General features: G+C 30.4%; 1 protein-coding gene across 1 annotated transcript in view; it reads right to left on the reverse strand.

Annotated features, from left to right (window-relative positions):
• Positions 1 to 8,955: 8,955 nt before the first annotated feature.
• The window catches only part of LOC100166366 (neuropeptides capa receptor), a 158,267-nt gene continuing 147,014 nt past the window's right edge, over positions 8,956 to 20,208 (reverse strand). Inside the window, exons 6-7 of the mRNA XM_029488336.1 lie at positions 16,113 to 16,347; positions 8,956 to 11,594 (exon numbers count right to left, since the gene is read on the reverse strand). Coding sequence (XP_029344196.1) covers positions 10,906 to 11,594; positions 16,113 to 16,347 — 924 coding nt within the window. The 3' untranslated portion in view covers positions 8,956 to 10,905. The remainder of the gene's footprint in view (positions 11,595 to 16,112; positions 16,348 to 20,208) is intronic.

The following is a 20,208-nucleotide window of genomic DNA, read 5'->3' on the forward strand; positions in this document are numbered from 1 at the left end:
TGAATATATTATGATTCCATTTGTGGACACATATCAATGATAATAGTTAAGAGTTCACATAATGTAAATGCATAGTTATTTTAATTATTAAACAAACAATTTCGTACATGACCTTTTATTATATTATTATTTGATTTGTTTTGACATTTTTATTTTTATAACCACTTATATTATTGTGTAGAACAACCGGTGTGAACACAAATCACATACAATTTATATATACACAACACACATAATATAATATTTTATATTATTATAATACACCTTTCAATAAATCTTTACAAAAATGTACATTTTTTTACAATAAAATCTAAAATATACTATTATCATATTATTAATTTACAGCACACAAACGTAAAATACACGATTTCACGTTACACGTTATAATAATACTTATCATATTATTATTACACATGTATTGCTACTTGCATGTATCCAAAAATGTATTATATAAATAGATAAATACATCAATATAAATGCCAAGGTTTTGTAATTGTGGACTGTACCAGTGGCGTGCTCAGCTTTTTTGAAGGGGGAGGGGGGCTTTTTTACTATGATTTTTTAATTACGTTATACAGCTCGGGTAAACAAACTTTTATTGCTTTATCATATAATATTTTATGTGTTAAAAATAAGCCAAACAGGGGAGGATATGACAACTAAATTCCCCCCTACGCCGTGAGCACGCCCCTAGGCTATATACGTCTATAATACCATAATATAGGATGTCTTATAAATTAGGTGAATTTATGTAATTTATATCTTATTTGAGTATTTAAATACTTTTTAAGTACTCAAATACATATTTAAAAAAAAAGTATTTCAAATACTTTATTTAAGTATATGTATTTAAGATCAAATGCTTATTAATTTAGTTTATATTTAATTTATATACTTTATAATTTAATTTTAATTTTAATAACCTAATATTAAAATAGAAAATAGAAAATATTTAAATTCTTCGACGAAAAAAAACAGAAGATTATTAAGTTTTTGTTTAAAAAATTGATTTATAAGGCAAAAGTGCAAAACAAATAATATTTATAACAAGTAGGTAGTATTGGAATTATTTGAAAATATCTAAAAATATATAAACCAATACGATTTAACTGAGTATTAAAATAGGTATTTTAAATACTTTTCAAAATAACTATCTGTATAATATGAATACTTTTAAAAAGTATCTTTTACAAGACTGCATGTAGGAAGTTATTACTATTACCTACTTATTGATATAGCCATATTAGGAAGTTATAACAGTATAGTAGATATAGTGTGTACATTAAAATATATTATAATAAGTAATAACAAATAGGTAATGTAAAAAATTGTTTTACCCACCATAGATTGATAAATGCTTATACAATATTATATAATATGAACATTTTCGAAAGTATATTCTGACATTGAATAACCGATTATAATTTTCCAATTTTTCTTATCGCTGTTGAATTATAAGTACCTACCTATCATGTTATTTGATAAATAAAGTCGATTAAAAACCCGGCTCTAATTATTGAGAATTGTATTTTCTGAATAACATTCGCTTTTTGAACAGTTAACTGTTCACAAAAATAATAATGCAAGATTGCGTAGTCTTAAGATTAATTCATTTTCAGATTTTTAATACTATTCTCGGAGCTTACGTCTTTTGAGTTATTTCTACAGTGTGAAATACACTCTCATACAGGATGATTTTTACGCATGCTAACCTTGTTTTCGTGCTTAAATTATGCATATACTCAAATTCTGATTTTAGAAATTTTTAAGTACAGTTGAACACCATAATTTCGGACATTTAATATTTTTCGTACCTCTAAAGACTATCACACAGGATAATCCTGTGACAATACAAGCTTCTGTTTTTCAAATAGGAACAAACGTCTTTCACTTTTAATAATTCATCAGATAATTTTTTGAAAATTACAATTTAGATATATCAGAATTCTTAAAAAGAATCAACCGCTATATAATTTGCAGTAAAAAAGGGGGGTTCTCGTTTAAAAAATAGAATAGGTTGTATCGCCACAGGAAAAAATATCAGAAATTTAAAAATGTGGTCTTTAGGTAAGTATAGGTGTACTCTTAAAAAATCCAAAATCAGAATTTGAATGAATATACTGTTAAAGGGAAAAACGGAGGTGATCATGTTTATAAATCACTCTGTATATCGATCAATGTGATATACAACATTACGACTTCTATTGGAATTTAAAACATTTATTCTTAATCAGAAAACAGTAGGTGTTACGCACACCGCCTAGGTAATGCGCGTATGTTTATGGACGATTTTGAATATTTATATCATGGAAATTATAATACTATGACACATTTTCATATCATACATGTGTATTAAATTGTATTGTGGTATCGATCGTATTGAGATTTTAAATAAAAACAAATTACTTTTTTACATGCAAAGCGATTTAAAAATAACTTTTTCCCAGTCAACATAATATCAAATAATTATGATAATCGTTGAACTAATAATTAATAAATGTCCACCATAGTCCATGGTAGGTGTTACAAAGAGTTAACAATATTATTTATACATCAAATTTAATAAATCGTCTACTCGCCTATTTTATATTATGATTCTATAAAATGTAAAACATTTTTTGCACAATATATTAATAATAATTAGGTAATAATCCCGGTAACAATTAATACTGTTCGAACATAACGTGTGTCGTACCTATATTGGTACGTACTTGAATAGAGATTTAACACGTTCACTGCGGATGATATTTGTGTGTACTTAATCGTGACAATGAAAAAATTGGAGTTAGAAAAAAAAAATTCCTAAAAATTGAAAAATTAAAATATCATTGTACAGTTTACACTTGTTTATGAAAAAATGTTATAGAAGACGCTGACGAAAAACAAAACATTTAATCGTAACGCTGACCAAATTATAGTGCATTTAATAACAAGCGTCATTCATCATATGCGAACTATGTAAAATGACGTCATTAGGCGTCATCCGCAGTGAACGTGTCAAACAGCAGACCAAAAAAAAAAAAAACCAGTTCTTTAGAAGTCATATAGAATTATTTTACGGTTATTATTGCCTTATTATTGACGATACATTTTTTAATTTAAACGTACCCACAATTTAACGCGTAGGCTGTTGTACGTAGCGTTCCACTAGTATATACGTAAGCTACATGTTTAACATAATAATATCATTATTGGTAATATTTGATCGATATAACAATATTCAGAACGATATAGACATTTGACTTGATTTATAACTACGTTTAGCATCTAAACATTATGTTTATCGTTTTCAGTTCGGACGTGTATAATATTATAAAGCATTTTAAATTTTACGGAAAGGAGACAATTATTATTAAACAGTCACGTATTAAATTAATTTTATAGATTTTATCGGGGGAGTTTTTATATTGGTTTTTCGTATATACACATAATAATATGTTATAAAAAGGATGATTTTGTAAGCATGCTCATTGCTCATCCTATTTGTATGCTTAAATTATACAAATATTAAAATTTCTTAATTTTTAAACACACTTTGAAGACCATATTTTCGAATTGGTTGAGATTTTTTATACCACTTAAGGATGATCCCGTGGCAATACAAACTTCTGTTTTTCAAATAGGAACCGCACCATTTTTTACTTTTAATTAGTCACCAGACATTTTTTTTTGAGAATTTTCATCTACCTATCTAAATCATAATTCAAGCGAGTGGTTTTTGACTTATATAACTTTGTGTACTAAGGATAACTTGTCTATGTGTGAAATGGATAATAATGGGTCAAATAGATGGGAGGCAGTTAACGATTACTATATTGATTTATCAATATAAATAGTTTGTAAAAAATATGATCTAAGTATAATACATATTACATCTAATATTACATATAGGTAATCAATATGTTTTTTTTTTTTTTTTTGGTTGAGGCTTCGACAACTTAGGTCATTAGCCTTTGGTACTGTGGGGGGTGGAACTGTAGGTTTGTTTGTTTGGAACACGTGGGCAGAATTTTTTAGTGGGCACCCGTAGGTATCTGCCATTGCCCGGGTGGGGGATGGCGGCACTTGTTCTCCGGACACCGTGACTTGCCGGAGAAAAATGCCGCCCGATGGCCGGGAATCGAACCCGGACCGGCTGTGCCGAAGTCGACGCGTTGACCGCTCGGCCACCTCGTCCCCCAATCAATATGTTTGTAAAACCATTTTTAAGAATTATTATCCTTAGTATAAACATTTTAATAACTCTGAAACTATATTAGAATTTTGATTATAATATATTAACATTTTTAAGGAAATCATTCACCCTTCCGGTATACTTAAAAATTCTAAAAACCAAAATTTGAATAAATTCACTATTAAAGGGAAAAAATTGGGAGAGCATGCTTAAAAATTCACCCTGTATATATTATGCGATTGTGTTAATAGGAAACCATAGATATATTCAGTCTTAAGTACCTACATAATACGGTGTGCGCGTTGGCTTAACATTTTATTAGAAACGGGTCGTAGGAAAGTAGGTATATGGAATGTTTATTATGCGTTCAAGTCTGCAAAAAACGTCCGATAAGTCATAATATACACAGGGCGAATTTCTATTTTATAAGAACCAATATATTATTCGCTCGCACACTTATTCTAAAAATAAGTCATTCATATAGATTGTGTATTTCTTATTAAAACAAAATAAAAAGATTCTTAAATTAAGAATAGGTATACGGTATACAATTATGATGGTAGGTATGCTAGATTGAAAATTAATTATTTTCAATACAACCGAATTTAAGTGACTTTATTATATAACAAATAATATTATTACAATAACGACAAAATTGATATTGCAATAATGTAGTACCTAATGTTTCTATAATATTAAAATTCTAATTCTTGGAATTTTCAAGTTGGTACTAGCTATACTTTCTTATAATATTCTCAAATATTTGGATTTAAAGAGTGTCTTGTTGACAAACTACATTTTTTTCAAATGTAATTCACCTTTTTTATTGTAAATTGTTAAAAAAGATGATGTTTTTTTTAAAAATTTTGATGCATGATTTATATAGATATAAATCAAAATGTTGACCAAGATATTCTGAGGTATTAAACTTTAAGTACAAATAAGTCCACGAGGTAGGTTTTGAAGATATGGGGGATTTGATGATTTGAAAATTACATAGGTAGTACATAATATAAATTGATAAACATTTTATAATTTGCAAAAATTCTCCGAGTATACTAATAGTACTAAACTAATGCCGGGTTGCATGAAAAATTAATTAATTTAATGGTTCAATAAAGTTTGATGAACCAATCTGCAATCATTGGCCACTAAATCATGTTTAAGGGACCATTAGCTCACTATTGATGCAATAAAATATATTATTGATTGTTCATGCAACCCTGCATAAATATTACTTCTATTTTATGTATATGTATACCATTATTAAGACATTGTGGAGTAATGAGTATTCATATATTCTCATTTTTTAGTAGGTACATACAAATTAATAACTCAGAAACTACTTGTTCGAATTTAAATTTAGATATGTCAACATTAAAACAAAAAAATTATCTACTTAACAATTTACAGTAAAAATGGGTAGACCTTATTTTAATGAAGAAGTTTGTATCACCCGTCACCACAGGACATTCCTTAAATGGTATAACAAATCTAAGTTCTTAAAAATAATATGGTCAAAATTAAAAAAGAACATAATTTAAATAAATGCATTATTAAATGATACCCTTTGGGCGAGTGTGGTTGGTGATTCATCCTGTTTGTGACGTTTTACAACAGACCCACACTCCACAGTTTTCTTTCCTTTTTGGGTTATATTTTATAAACGCGAGCTCATCTGATCCCGCATATTGGTACATGTAAAATGCTTGGTGAATAATTACTCTGTACGCATTAACAACAATAAATAAATAAATGTACGTTTATGTTGTACAATAATTTAAATGTTCTCTCGTTGTTTTGTTTCTTTTTATATACATACCTTCCTATTAACCGATAAACGTTCGTAATGTTGTTATAATGGCTTTTTTAACCAAGCAATACAAGTTAATTAATTATAGCTAGTAAATTGTGTACGATTTGTATAATTATATGAAATTAGTTTAATTGTTCCATACACTTCTACAAGAGCGAGAGCGAGAGAGTCAGAGAGTGAGTGAGAGAGAGGAGAAAGAGATAATGGTGGTGATGGGATGGTAAGAGGGGAGAGAGGGAGATATATGAGAGTGTCTAATTATTTTTAATGTTACAGCGGATATAAAATTATTTACGTTTCAAAATCCGAGTTGTTAAAAGAAAAATTAACTTTGACTTATTACATCATAATTATTAGACATTAGATAATCATAAAGAGGATATTATATGTATGTAGTTGGGTATATTATGTTATGTATGTACAAAGCGTGACAGAAAGACTGAACAATTTAATATAGCTTTCATTAGAATCATAATATTATTTTTTTTTTCAATTTCGTCATTAATAGTTAAAATAACCTAAAAATATCAATAAAAACAAAAGTTACTACAACATAGTTTATTAATTAAACTGTTCAGAGCTTTCTGTTACAGCCCGTGTGTATAGATAAACAGAAAATCTAAATAATTATTAAAAATAGGTAGTCATTATAAGCAATATATTTCGCATGGTGAAATAATTAACATGTTAAAAAAGATTTGAATATCAACGTTTGCAACGTTCGAAAAACGTTTGAGTGGGTAGTATACAAATTACAAATACATAAAAAACGTTAACAAGATAGACACGTATTATTACTTTATTACAAATTCATCCGTGTTCATCTCATATCCACCAGTGTCGTTTTGGGTGTTGGATTTAAATGTTGACTTGTGAGACATTTTTTTGGATATTATTTAAGAACACTGTATAGTGGTGTCATAACTCATAAGTGGAAATAGTTTTTAGGTGGTATAGGCAATTCCGGTTGGATAGAACTGAAAAAAAATGATTGATAACAGTTGTAGTTGTTGATGTAGTTGTACGATGGAAAACATAATAATACAATATTACCAGCACGTCTGCGTTAAGTGTATTTATACGTAGGTATTTTTTCAGTGGACGAATTAAACAAAATATCAAAAACCACATTCAAATTATTGGGCTGCAATCATATTATTATAATGTTTTTGTTTTTCATTTGTTTTTACATTCTTTTCAAGTAAACTAACCGTTGTAATTTTATCTGTTGGTACCTACATATATTTTTTTTATCATATTTATAGAATTGATCAACATACATTATCATATTGTACTATAATTAGGTTTTGCGAGAAATTAACTAATTACCTAATCATACACTATTATAATATATACCTAGGTAATTGTATTGGCGGTATACGCTCGAGCACATTGTCCACGAAATCAATTTAATAATATATTATAATTACATACGGATGGAATGTTATTGAGTTAATAATTTAATTAATGTTATTACGTTGGTAAATAACTTTGGTATATGGCGATAAATAATGATTTAGTAATATATTATGCTATTATTGTACCTACATTTTACAGACAGACATTGGTGAGTTGTCGAAGTGTATGCCACGAATGAAAAAAGGAAAAAAAGAGTGGTGGGTCGTGGGTGTACATAGCACAATCGAAATCAACAAATAATGCTATAATTGTGCATATAATATAGGTAAAATAAAATATTATGAATAAACGATATCAACTTGACGTAGGTATACTACAATAATAATAATATAGAATACCTACCTGTAATTGTGAACCGATAACAAAGCAATTTCATTTCCGCTAACATAATATTAATATTTAATAGGTATAATATATTATTATTATTATTATTGTATTTGTCGATGGGGCGAAAAAAATATTTTAAAATTTATTAATTTTTTTATTCTTAATATAATATATATTATTAATTATTATACTGCACTATATGCATAGGAATCGAGTGCATTTTTTTTTTAGAAAATCGTATTTTAGAATGCGGAGTTTTAGATTAACAAGTTTTAAAAAATCAATATAATATTAGAATATGAATCTTTTAAAAAAACTGTAGGTATTTTAGAGTATAAATTATTATTACCAACTGTTACTGTGAACTTACGGTAATGTTCCATCTCTGTTATAGGGAGTACGGGAAATATCAAAATAAAAATGTTTAAATATATAATATTGTGAATTATAATTTATTTTTATTTACAAATGAATATACGAGTACCTACTATAATATCATGTTTATTTATTTTTTTTATATTTTTTTGTGAATGAATTCGAGTATAATTAGGTATGCAGTAAACAAAACGAATATTCTAAAACATAGCTTTTCTATAACTCGGCATTCTAACACGCCATGACTTTCAAAAACTAGCCTCAGTACCAATCGTAGATTGGTGGTTGGTAGGTATTATATATTATTATATTATACTACGATCGACATTCGACGGTTAAAGCGCGCCAGAGACGACATTTTTACAGTTACCTAATCTAATTTCGTTATTATTTCGATTTCTTTGACCCGAAATCCAGGGATTTCCTACCTGGAGTTAATATTGAACAACAACGACAACGATATGAACCGGCTGCCGAGGCTAAGGGTATTATTATCTCATTACTGGGAATTTGTAACAACCGCCAAAACTATACTGACCGAGTGGGTCTTTAATAATTTAATAAAACAATTTATGTGATTATGATATTGTTGTACGATGATAGACTTTATTATACAGTGTGAAGCACCAAACATGCTCACCCTCTTTGATATTGCGCATTAATTCAAATATTATGACATTTTTTTGGATTTTTTAGTATACTTAAAAACCATATTTTCAAATATTGGGATATGTTGTAATATATCATTCGGAGAGTGTCCCGTTGCGATAAGAATTTTTTGATTTCAAATTAACATCAGCTTTTCCTCCGTAAATCGTTAAGCATACGGGGGGTTTTTTTTTGAAAACATTGATGCACGATCGAAATTCGGACGATAAGTTTCTTAGGTATTAAACTTTATGTACTGAGGCAAATAATCCTCAATAATCCATCTATTATTCAAAAAAGTTTTGAAACATAGTTTCGTCGAATAATAAATTCCGTAGCAACCAATATCAGAGTTAATTTTATATTCTTACTATATTTACGCATGATCAATTATACGTTGCATTCGCACGATGTAAAAGTACTAGGCGATTCAGAATTGACTGCAAATTTGAAAGTAAATTACCTTATTGAAAACATTGTATTCGATGGGTATATTATTACGCTCTCCCGTGTGCATTATATTGTATTTAAAATGTTAATAAATGTTAATAATTTATAATGTTTGTATTATTTTTCATTTGAGATCTTTAACATTTGAGTTCTCAGCTCACAAAAAAAAAAATCGAAGAGTTATACTCTTTTTCAAATGAGAACGCACCGGGCGGCGGACGAAAACCGGTCGAAACGCGCGCATGGCCTCCCCACTCCCGACAGTTTCAGCTGTCGTAGGTGGTGCCACCTTGTATAATAATAATTATAATAATAATTTAACATTCTGTATGCCCGGCGGCGTCGAAAGTAGCCGATCATTGGCGACTAATCAGAAATTAATTACTAATTTTGTGGGAGGGGCTTGTGGTTCCGCCTCTGATAACGATGCGCGACCCGGTGCGTTCTCATTTGAAAAAGAGTATAGTGAGGGAGGTGAGCAGGCTGCAGTGGGTTTATATTAAATATAAGTAATATTATTTTGACTAGTACTTATAGTAATACTTGGAAAATTTTTACGAATTATAAAAATATTCTAATATTATATTAAGAGGTTCCAGTCCGTAATTTTCTAAGGAATGAGAATTAGGCAAATTAGGTGCAGAAACATCCTGGCCATGTCAATGTGTTCTATAGTGTAAATTAACAAGTGCGTGTCTCAACGCGTTCTCACTCGCAGACATATTATTAAGAAAAAGTATTCGGTTATTTTTTGAGTAGAAACATACTTTGGCTGTGACAACATTGTAGAATACTAATAAGGCTGGTGCAATTTTAATTCTGTACAAATCCTAACATTTCTACAAACATCTCTTCTAGAGGAGTTCTTTAGAAATATGAATTTTTTCAATACATAAATGTTATAAAAACTGAAATGCGCGTATATAATATTATTATAATACTGTCAAAATTTTAAACTTTGAAAAAAAAATGCTCCGACGGTTTTCTAGAGAAAATATTAAATTATATCATTAATGTTATTATATTTACAGCAATAAAATCGAACCATCGAAAGTCTCACAATCTTGTCACATCGACAGGTCTAAATACAATTTTTATTTTGACTGGCTATAGGTAGAACCACTTTTCACATACAATTACTAAAATTTTCATACCGTAAAAGCAGCCTTATATCTTTTTACCTATATTACTACTATTGTTTTAGTACATAACGTTTAACAATTCAGAAATGACAAGTTCTAAGAAGTTTATAAAGAAATATCACCTGCTCAACGGTTTACGGTAAAAAGGCGGTTGTGATTTTAAAAACAAAAGTTTGTATCACCGCCACAAAACATAATATTCCTTATACTTAAATGGCATACTGCAGTAATATGTATTATATTACAAAAGTATTTCAAAATATGATCTTATGAGTAGGCATTAGTATTCAAGAGTTCCGAAAATCATTCAATAAATGCGTTGATAAAGGAAAATAATTGGGGTGAGCACGGCCGGCTAATCACTGCAGCAGTGTATACCTATATATAATAATACTATTTTAAGAGGAAAACGAGCGGCTGACCTATATACAACACGCGTTTTCGACGACGAAAAACGAAAAGCACAGCTCGCACTATTGTTATGTACACGCACAACGACAGTATTATTATAATATTCTATTAAGATTCCGTCTGGTTTCGCGTGTGCGTCCGCGTTAAATGCAAGTCTCCGCTTCGGTGCAACGCCGGTTATCGGCCGGCTGCAGCGTTTCGCAGCCCTGCAGCTGCAGTTGCACCTTGTTGCTGTTGCAGTTGCCCTGTTGCGCGGCGGCGGCGGAGGCGGCCTTGTTGTCGGGGCCCTGCACGGTCACGCTGAGCAACGTTTTGTAGCACTGCGCGTTCCCGTTGACCGGCGTGATCATCACCATCACGTCGGAGGCCGCGGACGCGGACGGACGGCCACAACCACCGACGCCGTCCCCGCAATCGTCGGACGGCGGCGCGGCTGCGTAATGGTGATGGTGATGGTGATGCGGCGGTTCGGCCTGCAGGTTCCTGGTGGACCGGTGAACCACCGACTTGCGGCTGCAGTCGGTGGTGCTGATGATCGTGTTCAGCGGCATGGTCGTGTCCCGGAAGCTCGACTGCAAGTCCCTGGACATCCGGTTCCGCCGGTCGCCCGAGTATCCGCACAGCGTCTCCCGGAACGCTCTCCTGTACTTCATCGACATCAGGTTGTACAGGATCGGGTTGACCGTCGACGAAAAGTAATAGAAGCAACCGGCGATCGTGTACAGCAACTCGTTGGCCTGCGTGTAGTACGGCGAGTCCTTGGCGTACAGGTAGAGCAGCCGCTGCGCGTGGAACGGAGCCCAGCACAGGAAGAACGCGATTACGACGGCCGCTGAAAACCAGGCGCATAATATTATTTTAAAATTATTATTAAATCGTGGTTTGATCAAATTAATAAATTGCATAATTCATAGGACGAGCGCTACGACGATATACAGTGTTATTAGCAGCAGGGTTATTCAAAATTATTATAATCATCCGATGCTTGCAGACTGCCTATATAGCTGGTCGTCTGCAGCTGATCTCACGCCACGTGTTTATGCTGCTTATTTTCAGAATATATTTACGTTAAAGATACTGTGTAGGTACCACCATTATCATCAAGCAGATTTATTAAGAATACTTTTCAATAATGTATTCAGAATACGTACCTATTCGAATACTGTCTTTCAAAATTATTCGAATATAAATACAATTCTTTAACAGTACTTTTTTTTTTATATCAAAATATTTGCACGTTCATCCCGAACGTATGCTTAAAATATTATTATTTAATATCAAAATTAATAATAAATACATTTCTTAATTGGTTAGAGAATTTCAGACAGTTGCCTAACCTAATCTAGTATACTGTCAAGTTAAACTTCGACCTAGGTAGATATAGGTATACATTAGAAAAAATTTTAAAATAATAAAATATGAAACGAAATTATTGGTCATTGAAATACTACGGTAAAAAGAAAAAAAAGTATTTAGTATTCTGGAAAAAATGTACAAAGAAAAAGTCTTTTAATACAAGTATTCGAATACCTCCTTAATAATATTGTCACCAACCACTATTCAGAGGAGCGAAAAGATTAGCGCAGTCAATCACAACGTATGTGCATGGAATGAATTTGGATTCTGACTAAAGATGTTGTTTGTATGACCAAGGGAAGCCAAAGATAGAACATTATTTATAAAATATATATTTGAAATATTATTCTTTTATTTAATGCACCTACCCATATCATATTATACTACTTTAAACCTAAAAATCGGATGAATAATTTTGAATAATCCAGTATTATTATTCAGTCGTCTCACGGTTACATTCAAAAGAGTTCTATCGATTGATGGGGGATTTGAGATATTATAATAAGCGTTAAGAGGTATTTATATACATAGGTATCAAAAAGCAATCGAGTGCCACGGAGTTTGAAAGAGAACGTTTTACAAATTCAAATATCAAAACTCGGTTTAGTTATACTTTTGAGAGTCGACTGTTTTATTTAAATCACGATGTTTCAGTTGTTTAGGGGGGGGGGGGGGGCGGAAACTATATTCTATATCATTTTACGATTAAAGCATTTTAAGCAGGTTAATAGGACACGAATTATGCGTATTTAGCATTTCTTGAGCCGGATGTGATCGGCTGTTATTTCAACTCGTAAAATATTATTGATAGACGATGGTATATAACGATGATGTGCGTAAACTATAAAGATAACACTTTGATTGTTGTTACAAAACACCAATTTTAATCATTGTAGAAATATAAAATATTCAAAACGATTTAATTTCGAATATTGATTTATCTTTTAAAAATAGTTCGACTTCTTGCAAACGAAATACAAAAGAAAGAATAAAACACAATGCTAGAAAAATAAAAACTGTAATTATTAACACGTCATAGTGTTCACTGACCATCGAATTATCATATTGTATTATAATCGTATTATGTTTATGGTGGCCAGAAAAATGGCAAATTTTAAATAAAGTTTTAAAGTTTCTCTCATATTAGAAAATGCACCACTACTCCGTACCTATAATATTGTCTGTCTTCTATATGTCTATATATACACTAATGTCTAATTTTTATGGCGACCGTTGATATGAGTTTAGTTTACTGTTTTTATAGGCTCGCTTACATTGAAATAACAAGATAATTACGCGTGAAGAAAAGTAGGTATAAAATGTAATATTTGAACAACTATCGACAGTTAATAATGTTGTCAATAAAAAGTATTTATTGCATGGTTTTATTAATATTTCCTGCCTAGCGGACTCTCGTTGTTTGTCAAATAAAAACGAAATTTTCTTAACTAATACCTAACTGTTTAGTTGTTCAATAAATGCATTAATTATTCAAATTACGGCTGTAAGTTTGTGTTTGTCCGCTTCTGTGGTATCAAAAAAAAAAAAACGTGGCATAAATAATAAATATAATACCAATGAAACAACCGTGATGACAGACCAGTGCAGGTTATGGTCGTTACTGGTTCAAATGATAATTATTTTATGTTGATATTACATGAGGTATAGCTCGGCACCCTCGCATAGGTCTCTAATAAAATGCAACCTATATTGTTTCTTTGTATTGGAATAATTTATTAAAAGGAACCTCTCTAAAAATATAATACATTTCCAATATTTTGTTAAATGGTCCATTTGAGAGCGGCATCAGTTCTACTATTATATGCCCCTACCATAGTGAAAGGCAGTATCTACAAAAGAGTAAATGATGGGAAATGGATTTTTCTTTTTTTTGAAAACTTTTTTGCTCGATTTAACGAAATTATCCATTAATGTATTGATCCTTATCTGTAGTAATTTACATCAGAAATTGTTCTCAATAATTTTCTTTTTGTTAAATCAAAATCCTGCGTTTGTAATAATCAAAACTGATAACAATTTTAATTAAAAAGGCAGTAGAAACACAGTAAAATACGTGGAAACGTGTTGATGATATTAATTCCATCTAATCATGATATATCTAATGTCTGATCAAATGTGTCAAAAACTTAAGTTACGAGCAAACTCATTAAAATATTTGTATATTTTATTGAATAAAATTATTTAAATTGACATTCAATAATAAAAATATAGATACTGTTACGTATCTGTAGTAGATCAGTTAATCCAGATATATGAGCATTATGTATAATCCCAAATAAACTTACTAGACATATATAAGCAGTACCTAACTGCAGGTTAACTACACGACATATACATGACTGCGTCTTCTTATAGGATATGTCATTTAGGTACTGCTGATTTGTCTAGTACATATTCTGTGATATTTTGATAGATACAACATATCCAATGCTAATTTTTATGGTGTAAATTATATTACTGTATTTTGACCTTGAAGTCGATATCTCAAAGTGGGGGTGCCATTTTCACGAACGTGTATAAACGATGCAAAATGGTCCAATAAACACTGTAGGTACGTCCCTGCGATATTTTATTAATATAAATATAGTTTTACAATTATTGCGATTGATAACAGAATAGATATTGATCAATATTGATCTTCTTAACGTAAGGTAATACTTTCCTCAGTCAATTCTTATGGATTTTCATAGAACAAAGAGAAACGTCATAAAATTATAACAGTGATACAATAATATACAAATAAATCATTAAAAACGTAATTATTTATCTAATCAATTATAATAATAAGAGCATCTGATCATAGATAGATTATGTTGCATAATAAATGATAATATTACTACCCCGGGAACGTTTAAAAAATCACCATGTATTATCTATAATTTTGCAGATTTGAATGTATTTATTTCGTAATTACAATAAATAATCTATAAATATTATACATATTATACAAACGAGTTGCAATTAAAAAAAATATATCGTCGCATATTCCATTCCAATTATATTTGCTTTCCGAATATTGTATCGGTTTTTAAAACATTCCCTAACTTCCCCCACATAAAAACGACGTTTTATAAATTGATGATCAAAACTAAATGTGTATTTTCGACCAATTACATTGTTTATTTGTGTGTATTTATTTTTGTAAAATAACTATGGGAAAGCTTTCATATGCCATTTGATTTTTGTTTCTTTTTTTTTTTAACGAGTTATATAATAGTCATTATCAAAATGTAGTTCAAGGGTATAATATTTTACAGAGCTCTCGTACATACAATCGTTGACAGATTTCAAAATTGTTCTACTTGGGTCATACAAATATAATCTATTTATCTTTTACTACGTCTGTAGAATTAATAAATAAAATTGAAAAATACGCATGTTATGTATACCGTGTAATAATTGCTATTAAAATTAATGAATAAATATAAAACCGACAAATTAAAAACGTAGCGCCCTACTTGATATTTATCCCCCACAAAGAAAATCTATGCATCATAAATATATTTTTGGGGGGAGGGACACTGAACTTTATTGTCTATTGATTATGGACTATTTAAAAAAAAACCAATTAAAAACTGACTTTTTTCATATTATTTCGTTAATGCGCTTTGTAAACATTTGTCAACATACCTATAGTTGTAGGTATATTGATATCAGTATTATCACAAAAACCATTGTAATAATAATGAGTGTTATAGGCGTTATGAAAATAAACCTGACCGTGTCAGACTAAAAATCGGGCAGAAAAAAAGTTGAGGCCAGCCCAAAAACATATTTATGTTAAAACTAATTTTGATTTATCAAAACATAAATACATGCAGTAGATGATGGTCATTGATTTTTAGTCGGATACGATATTTGCATTTGAAAGGCACTTATATACCTCCCCTTATCGAAAATAATAGGTAACAACAACAATAACAACAATAATAATTATTATAACGGATTTGCAATAATCATATTAAATAGTTACCTAGCATCCTGACTATTGACTTTTTCGATTGAATTTGTTTGGTCTCCCCGTGCACGTTGCCCTGCATTTGTTTTCCCAGCGAGTGCCTCGAACTCTGTCTGATCTGGAGCCCGATGAGCACATACAGCACAATGATGATCATCATCGGGACGAGAAAGAAGAGCAGCGAGCTCAACTCGTATACAGGCACTCCTGTCGGCACGTTCTTATCCAGCATCGCGCAAAACGCGCTCTCGTACAACGGATATCCTGACCCTTGAATAATATATATAATGACATCGTGTAATTTGGCTTAGTAATTATTATTATTATAATATTCTCGGCGAAGTCGCGCACTGCAAGCGGTACGCGATTATTTACGCACGGGTTATCGTCATTTGTATTCATGATTCGTATATAAAGGCAAATCGCGTTTAAGTTTTAATAATAATAGTAGGTAGTAATAATAAGAGTAATAAAACAGTTAATAGCTGCAAAATATAAACATACAATATCATCACGATGCGAGTATATACAAAAACAAGTAGTTGCCCCTACTCTCTAACAGTGGCGTTGCCAGGAAAATTTTCAATGGGGGGGGGGGGGGGGGGGTTGTAGATAATTTCTAGGAACATATTATGTAAGGTGGCTTTCGGAGCACAAAAAAACGGGTGCGTAGAAATACGGCCAATAGTAGGGGGTTTAAACCCCACGACAGAGTTCAAGTTATAAGCATTTTAACTTTAGATGAACGGACTGTTAAATAGCGGACCAGCATTTTTTTTTGTATCTACCTACCTTCTGTGCCACTCTACTCCGTTCGTCTAAACTAATTCAAAGTGTGGTTTTTAGACATAAAAATTCCCCGGATATGAAATAAAAATATATGCTAACGTTTAAAAAATAATTATGAAAATAAAAAGAAAGTAAAAAAAAAAATGTATAATTTCTCCTCTGCATGGGAAAAACAATGAATAATAGATAAGGAGATTGAATATAAATACAAATACATTTTAAAAGTACTAAAAATATTTTATAAGTACTTTTTTGTTTATTAGATATTTGGTCTTTATCACGGATGTATATTTAAAGTTATAAATAAATATGTTTAGATAAAATAACTAATATTATATACATTCTTTAATTGATTCAAGAATTTCGGATGTTTCATACCCATTTTATTTTAATCAGGTCAGGTTAAAATTTAGCTAGGTAGCTAAAATCTAGCATAACATAACATAACCTAACCTAATTGTTAGCTATTTTGTCATCTACATTAGTGTGTTCCTTAATTTTCAATTTCAAAATATGTTTGGTCCTACCCCCCTATATGAGTGGGTATATATATCAAAAAAGAACTGCAAAAAGTTTTAAACCAATCGGTTAAGGTTAATCCGTGCCGATTTGTATTTTGAGTTTGGACTCACATTTTTCAATATTTATGAAAATTTTCCACATTTCCGTAAATATTTCATTAATCTTTAGAAATATTGACATTTTTTATACTATATACTTTAAAGTAAATTAAATTTTCTACAACTCTTATGATGTTAAATTTTTTAATATCTTCAATGGTTTACGAAGTATATTGACTTAACTGTAATAAAATTAATTTTTCCTCGGAATTTTTTTTTTTTGTGGACGGGCTATTCTATTTCTAGTGAAATACTTGTCTTTAATAATTCTGATAAATCACTACTTTCTGGGCTCTCATTTTCTGAAGTATTATCAAATTGAATAAGGTCTAATGACGAAGTTGAGGGACGATTTTTATAATAATTATCTTTTCTATTTGATTCGTTCAACTTTTGCTGAACGTTCCTATTTTATTTTTTGTTCCTTTAATGTCTGTACTTCCTGGACATCCGGGAAAACTTTGGTTCGATAAAAATTGTTTATCAATATCGATTTTCATAAATTTTAACGCATCGTAATGAGCAATATCGAATAACAAATTTAATTTATTCTTAAAATCATGTTCTTTTAATCTGTATGGCTCACCTATTTTTTTGGAATTTTTTTGGGAACTACTCCATTCATTATATAAATTAATTAATTCACCAATGCAATGTTTTCGGGTGTCTCATCATTAGCAAGAACGGCATATTTGTTTGGAGTAATGAAGACTTTAGATTTTTGAACATCATGCCTGGGTGACAATGAAGAATCTGACAAGTGACGTTTTGGTTTGTTGTTCTGAGGCATTATTGAAACAGACCGGCCGATACCATAATAGTGTTGTAGACCTACAATTAATCTACCAGCACACAGCGGCGATATCGGAACGTAACGTACGTGTGTTCGTATCGGACGATAAAGCTAAACTGACCTACTATTATTATTATTATTAATAAGTATGTAATTATACTGAAATTGTGTTTTTATGGAGTTAAGTCAATATACTTCATGAACCATTGGAGATAATAAAAAATATAACATTATAAAAGTTATAGAACATTTAGTTTGTTTTAAAATATATGTATAATATAAAAAATTTTGATATTTCTAAAGGATAACAAAATATTTACGAAAATGTGGAAAATGTTTGTAAATATTGAAAAATGATGCGAGTTCAGACTTAAATTACAAGTTCGGTACGGGTTAACTTTAACCGATTGGTTCAAAACTTTTTGAAGTCCATTTTTATACATATACGCACTCATATAGGGCGGCGAGACCAAAAATATTATGATATTTTTTTTCAATATATTTAGTTAAGGAATACCTAATCTGCATATTTGATGAAATCTTATAAATTGTTCGAAGCATTATAAAATATTATTTTAAGATCAATTTATTTTTAAAATAATAAAAAATTCAAAGAAAAAGTAACTTTAAAGTAGGTATTGAAATTACACTCGTCAAATAGTACTTAAGAAGTATTTGAAATACCAAAAAACCATTTAAATACAAATAGTCGAATAGGTATTCATAAAAACTTGCATTAGGTATTGTGGGTACCAATACGGATGAGATGAAATCAATAATTATTCGATTGCAAAATCGGTCCATTACCCGGTGGAAAATCCACGTAGTCGACGGTGGTGAACATGGCGAACGGCAGTGCGGCAAAAAAAGATATCACCCAAACGACTGCGATGATTCGGACGGCTCTCTTCAACCCGGACATGGCGTACGAATGGAGGGGATGACAGATGGCCAAGTACCTTTCCATCGAAAACGCCACAATGGTCAAAACCGACGTGTATGAAGTCCTGTACAGGTTATAATAATAAATAGTAATATAATAATATATGAAACATAACGGACCGTGTTGACTACATCACTGTGTGCGTTTGGGTGGGTGTTACAAATGACAAATGACAATATAAATTGTTTGTATCTTGCAGGTGTGATTGAACGATCAGAAATCATAATGGCAATATTGAATCCCCGAAAAAGTAACCACGGAAAAAATAACCCTATAATAAAAATGATGTGTCCCTAACACATAATATCACGAGGTTTCAATGTCAATATATTATTTATATATATATATATATATTTTTTTAGTCATAATAAATTTGTATTACAATGCCAATAATAATATATAAATAATAAACAAATAGTCAATTTTTTATACCATTTTATTGTGTCTGCTGTAGTTATCATATATCTGTCATCTGATCGATATGACTGACAGGCCGTCTATCGTTTTTATCGTAGGTACAGTGACGTATTTTGGGGGGAGGGATTGGACACCCCCAAACCAAAAATAAAAAATTCAATCTTTAATTTGGATAAATTTTAAAGGGAATTTTACAAACAAAAATATGTGGTTCGTTATGAACTATTTTAATATTATATAAAGTCCTAAACTAATTAGGAAAGAAAATAAATTTAGTTTTAAATAATGTACTTATTATCCTGTAACATTTTTAATTATTTATAAAACTGTTATTCTTATAGCACCACTGGTATATAATTATTAAATTATTGTGAGCGATGATGATAACTATATAGATAGGTACTAATGTATATTAATATGTTTAAATAATATTATGTTATTATTATCCTATTACAGTATACATGCAATTTATATTTTTATCTTGCGGCTCCGTGCCTTCATGTGATGTCTGTGTTACTTGTTTTCCAGCGGGAATTTGTATATATTTAG

The sequence above is a fragment of the Acyrthosiphon pisum genome, chromosome A1, assembly GCF_005508785.2.
Source record: "Acyrthosiphon pisum isolate AL4f chromosome A1, pea_aphid_22Mar2018_4r6ur, whole genome shotgun sequence".
NCBI classification, from domain to species: Eukaryota; Metazoa; Arthropoda; class Insecta; order Hemiptera; family Aphididae; genus Acyrthosiphon; species Acyrthosiphon pisum.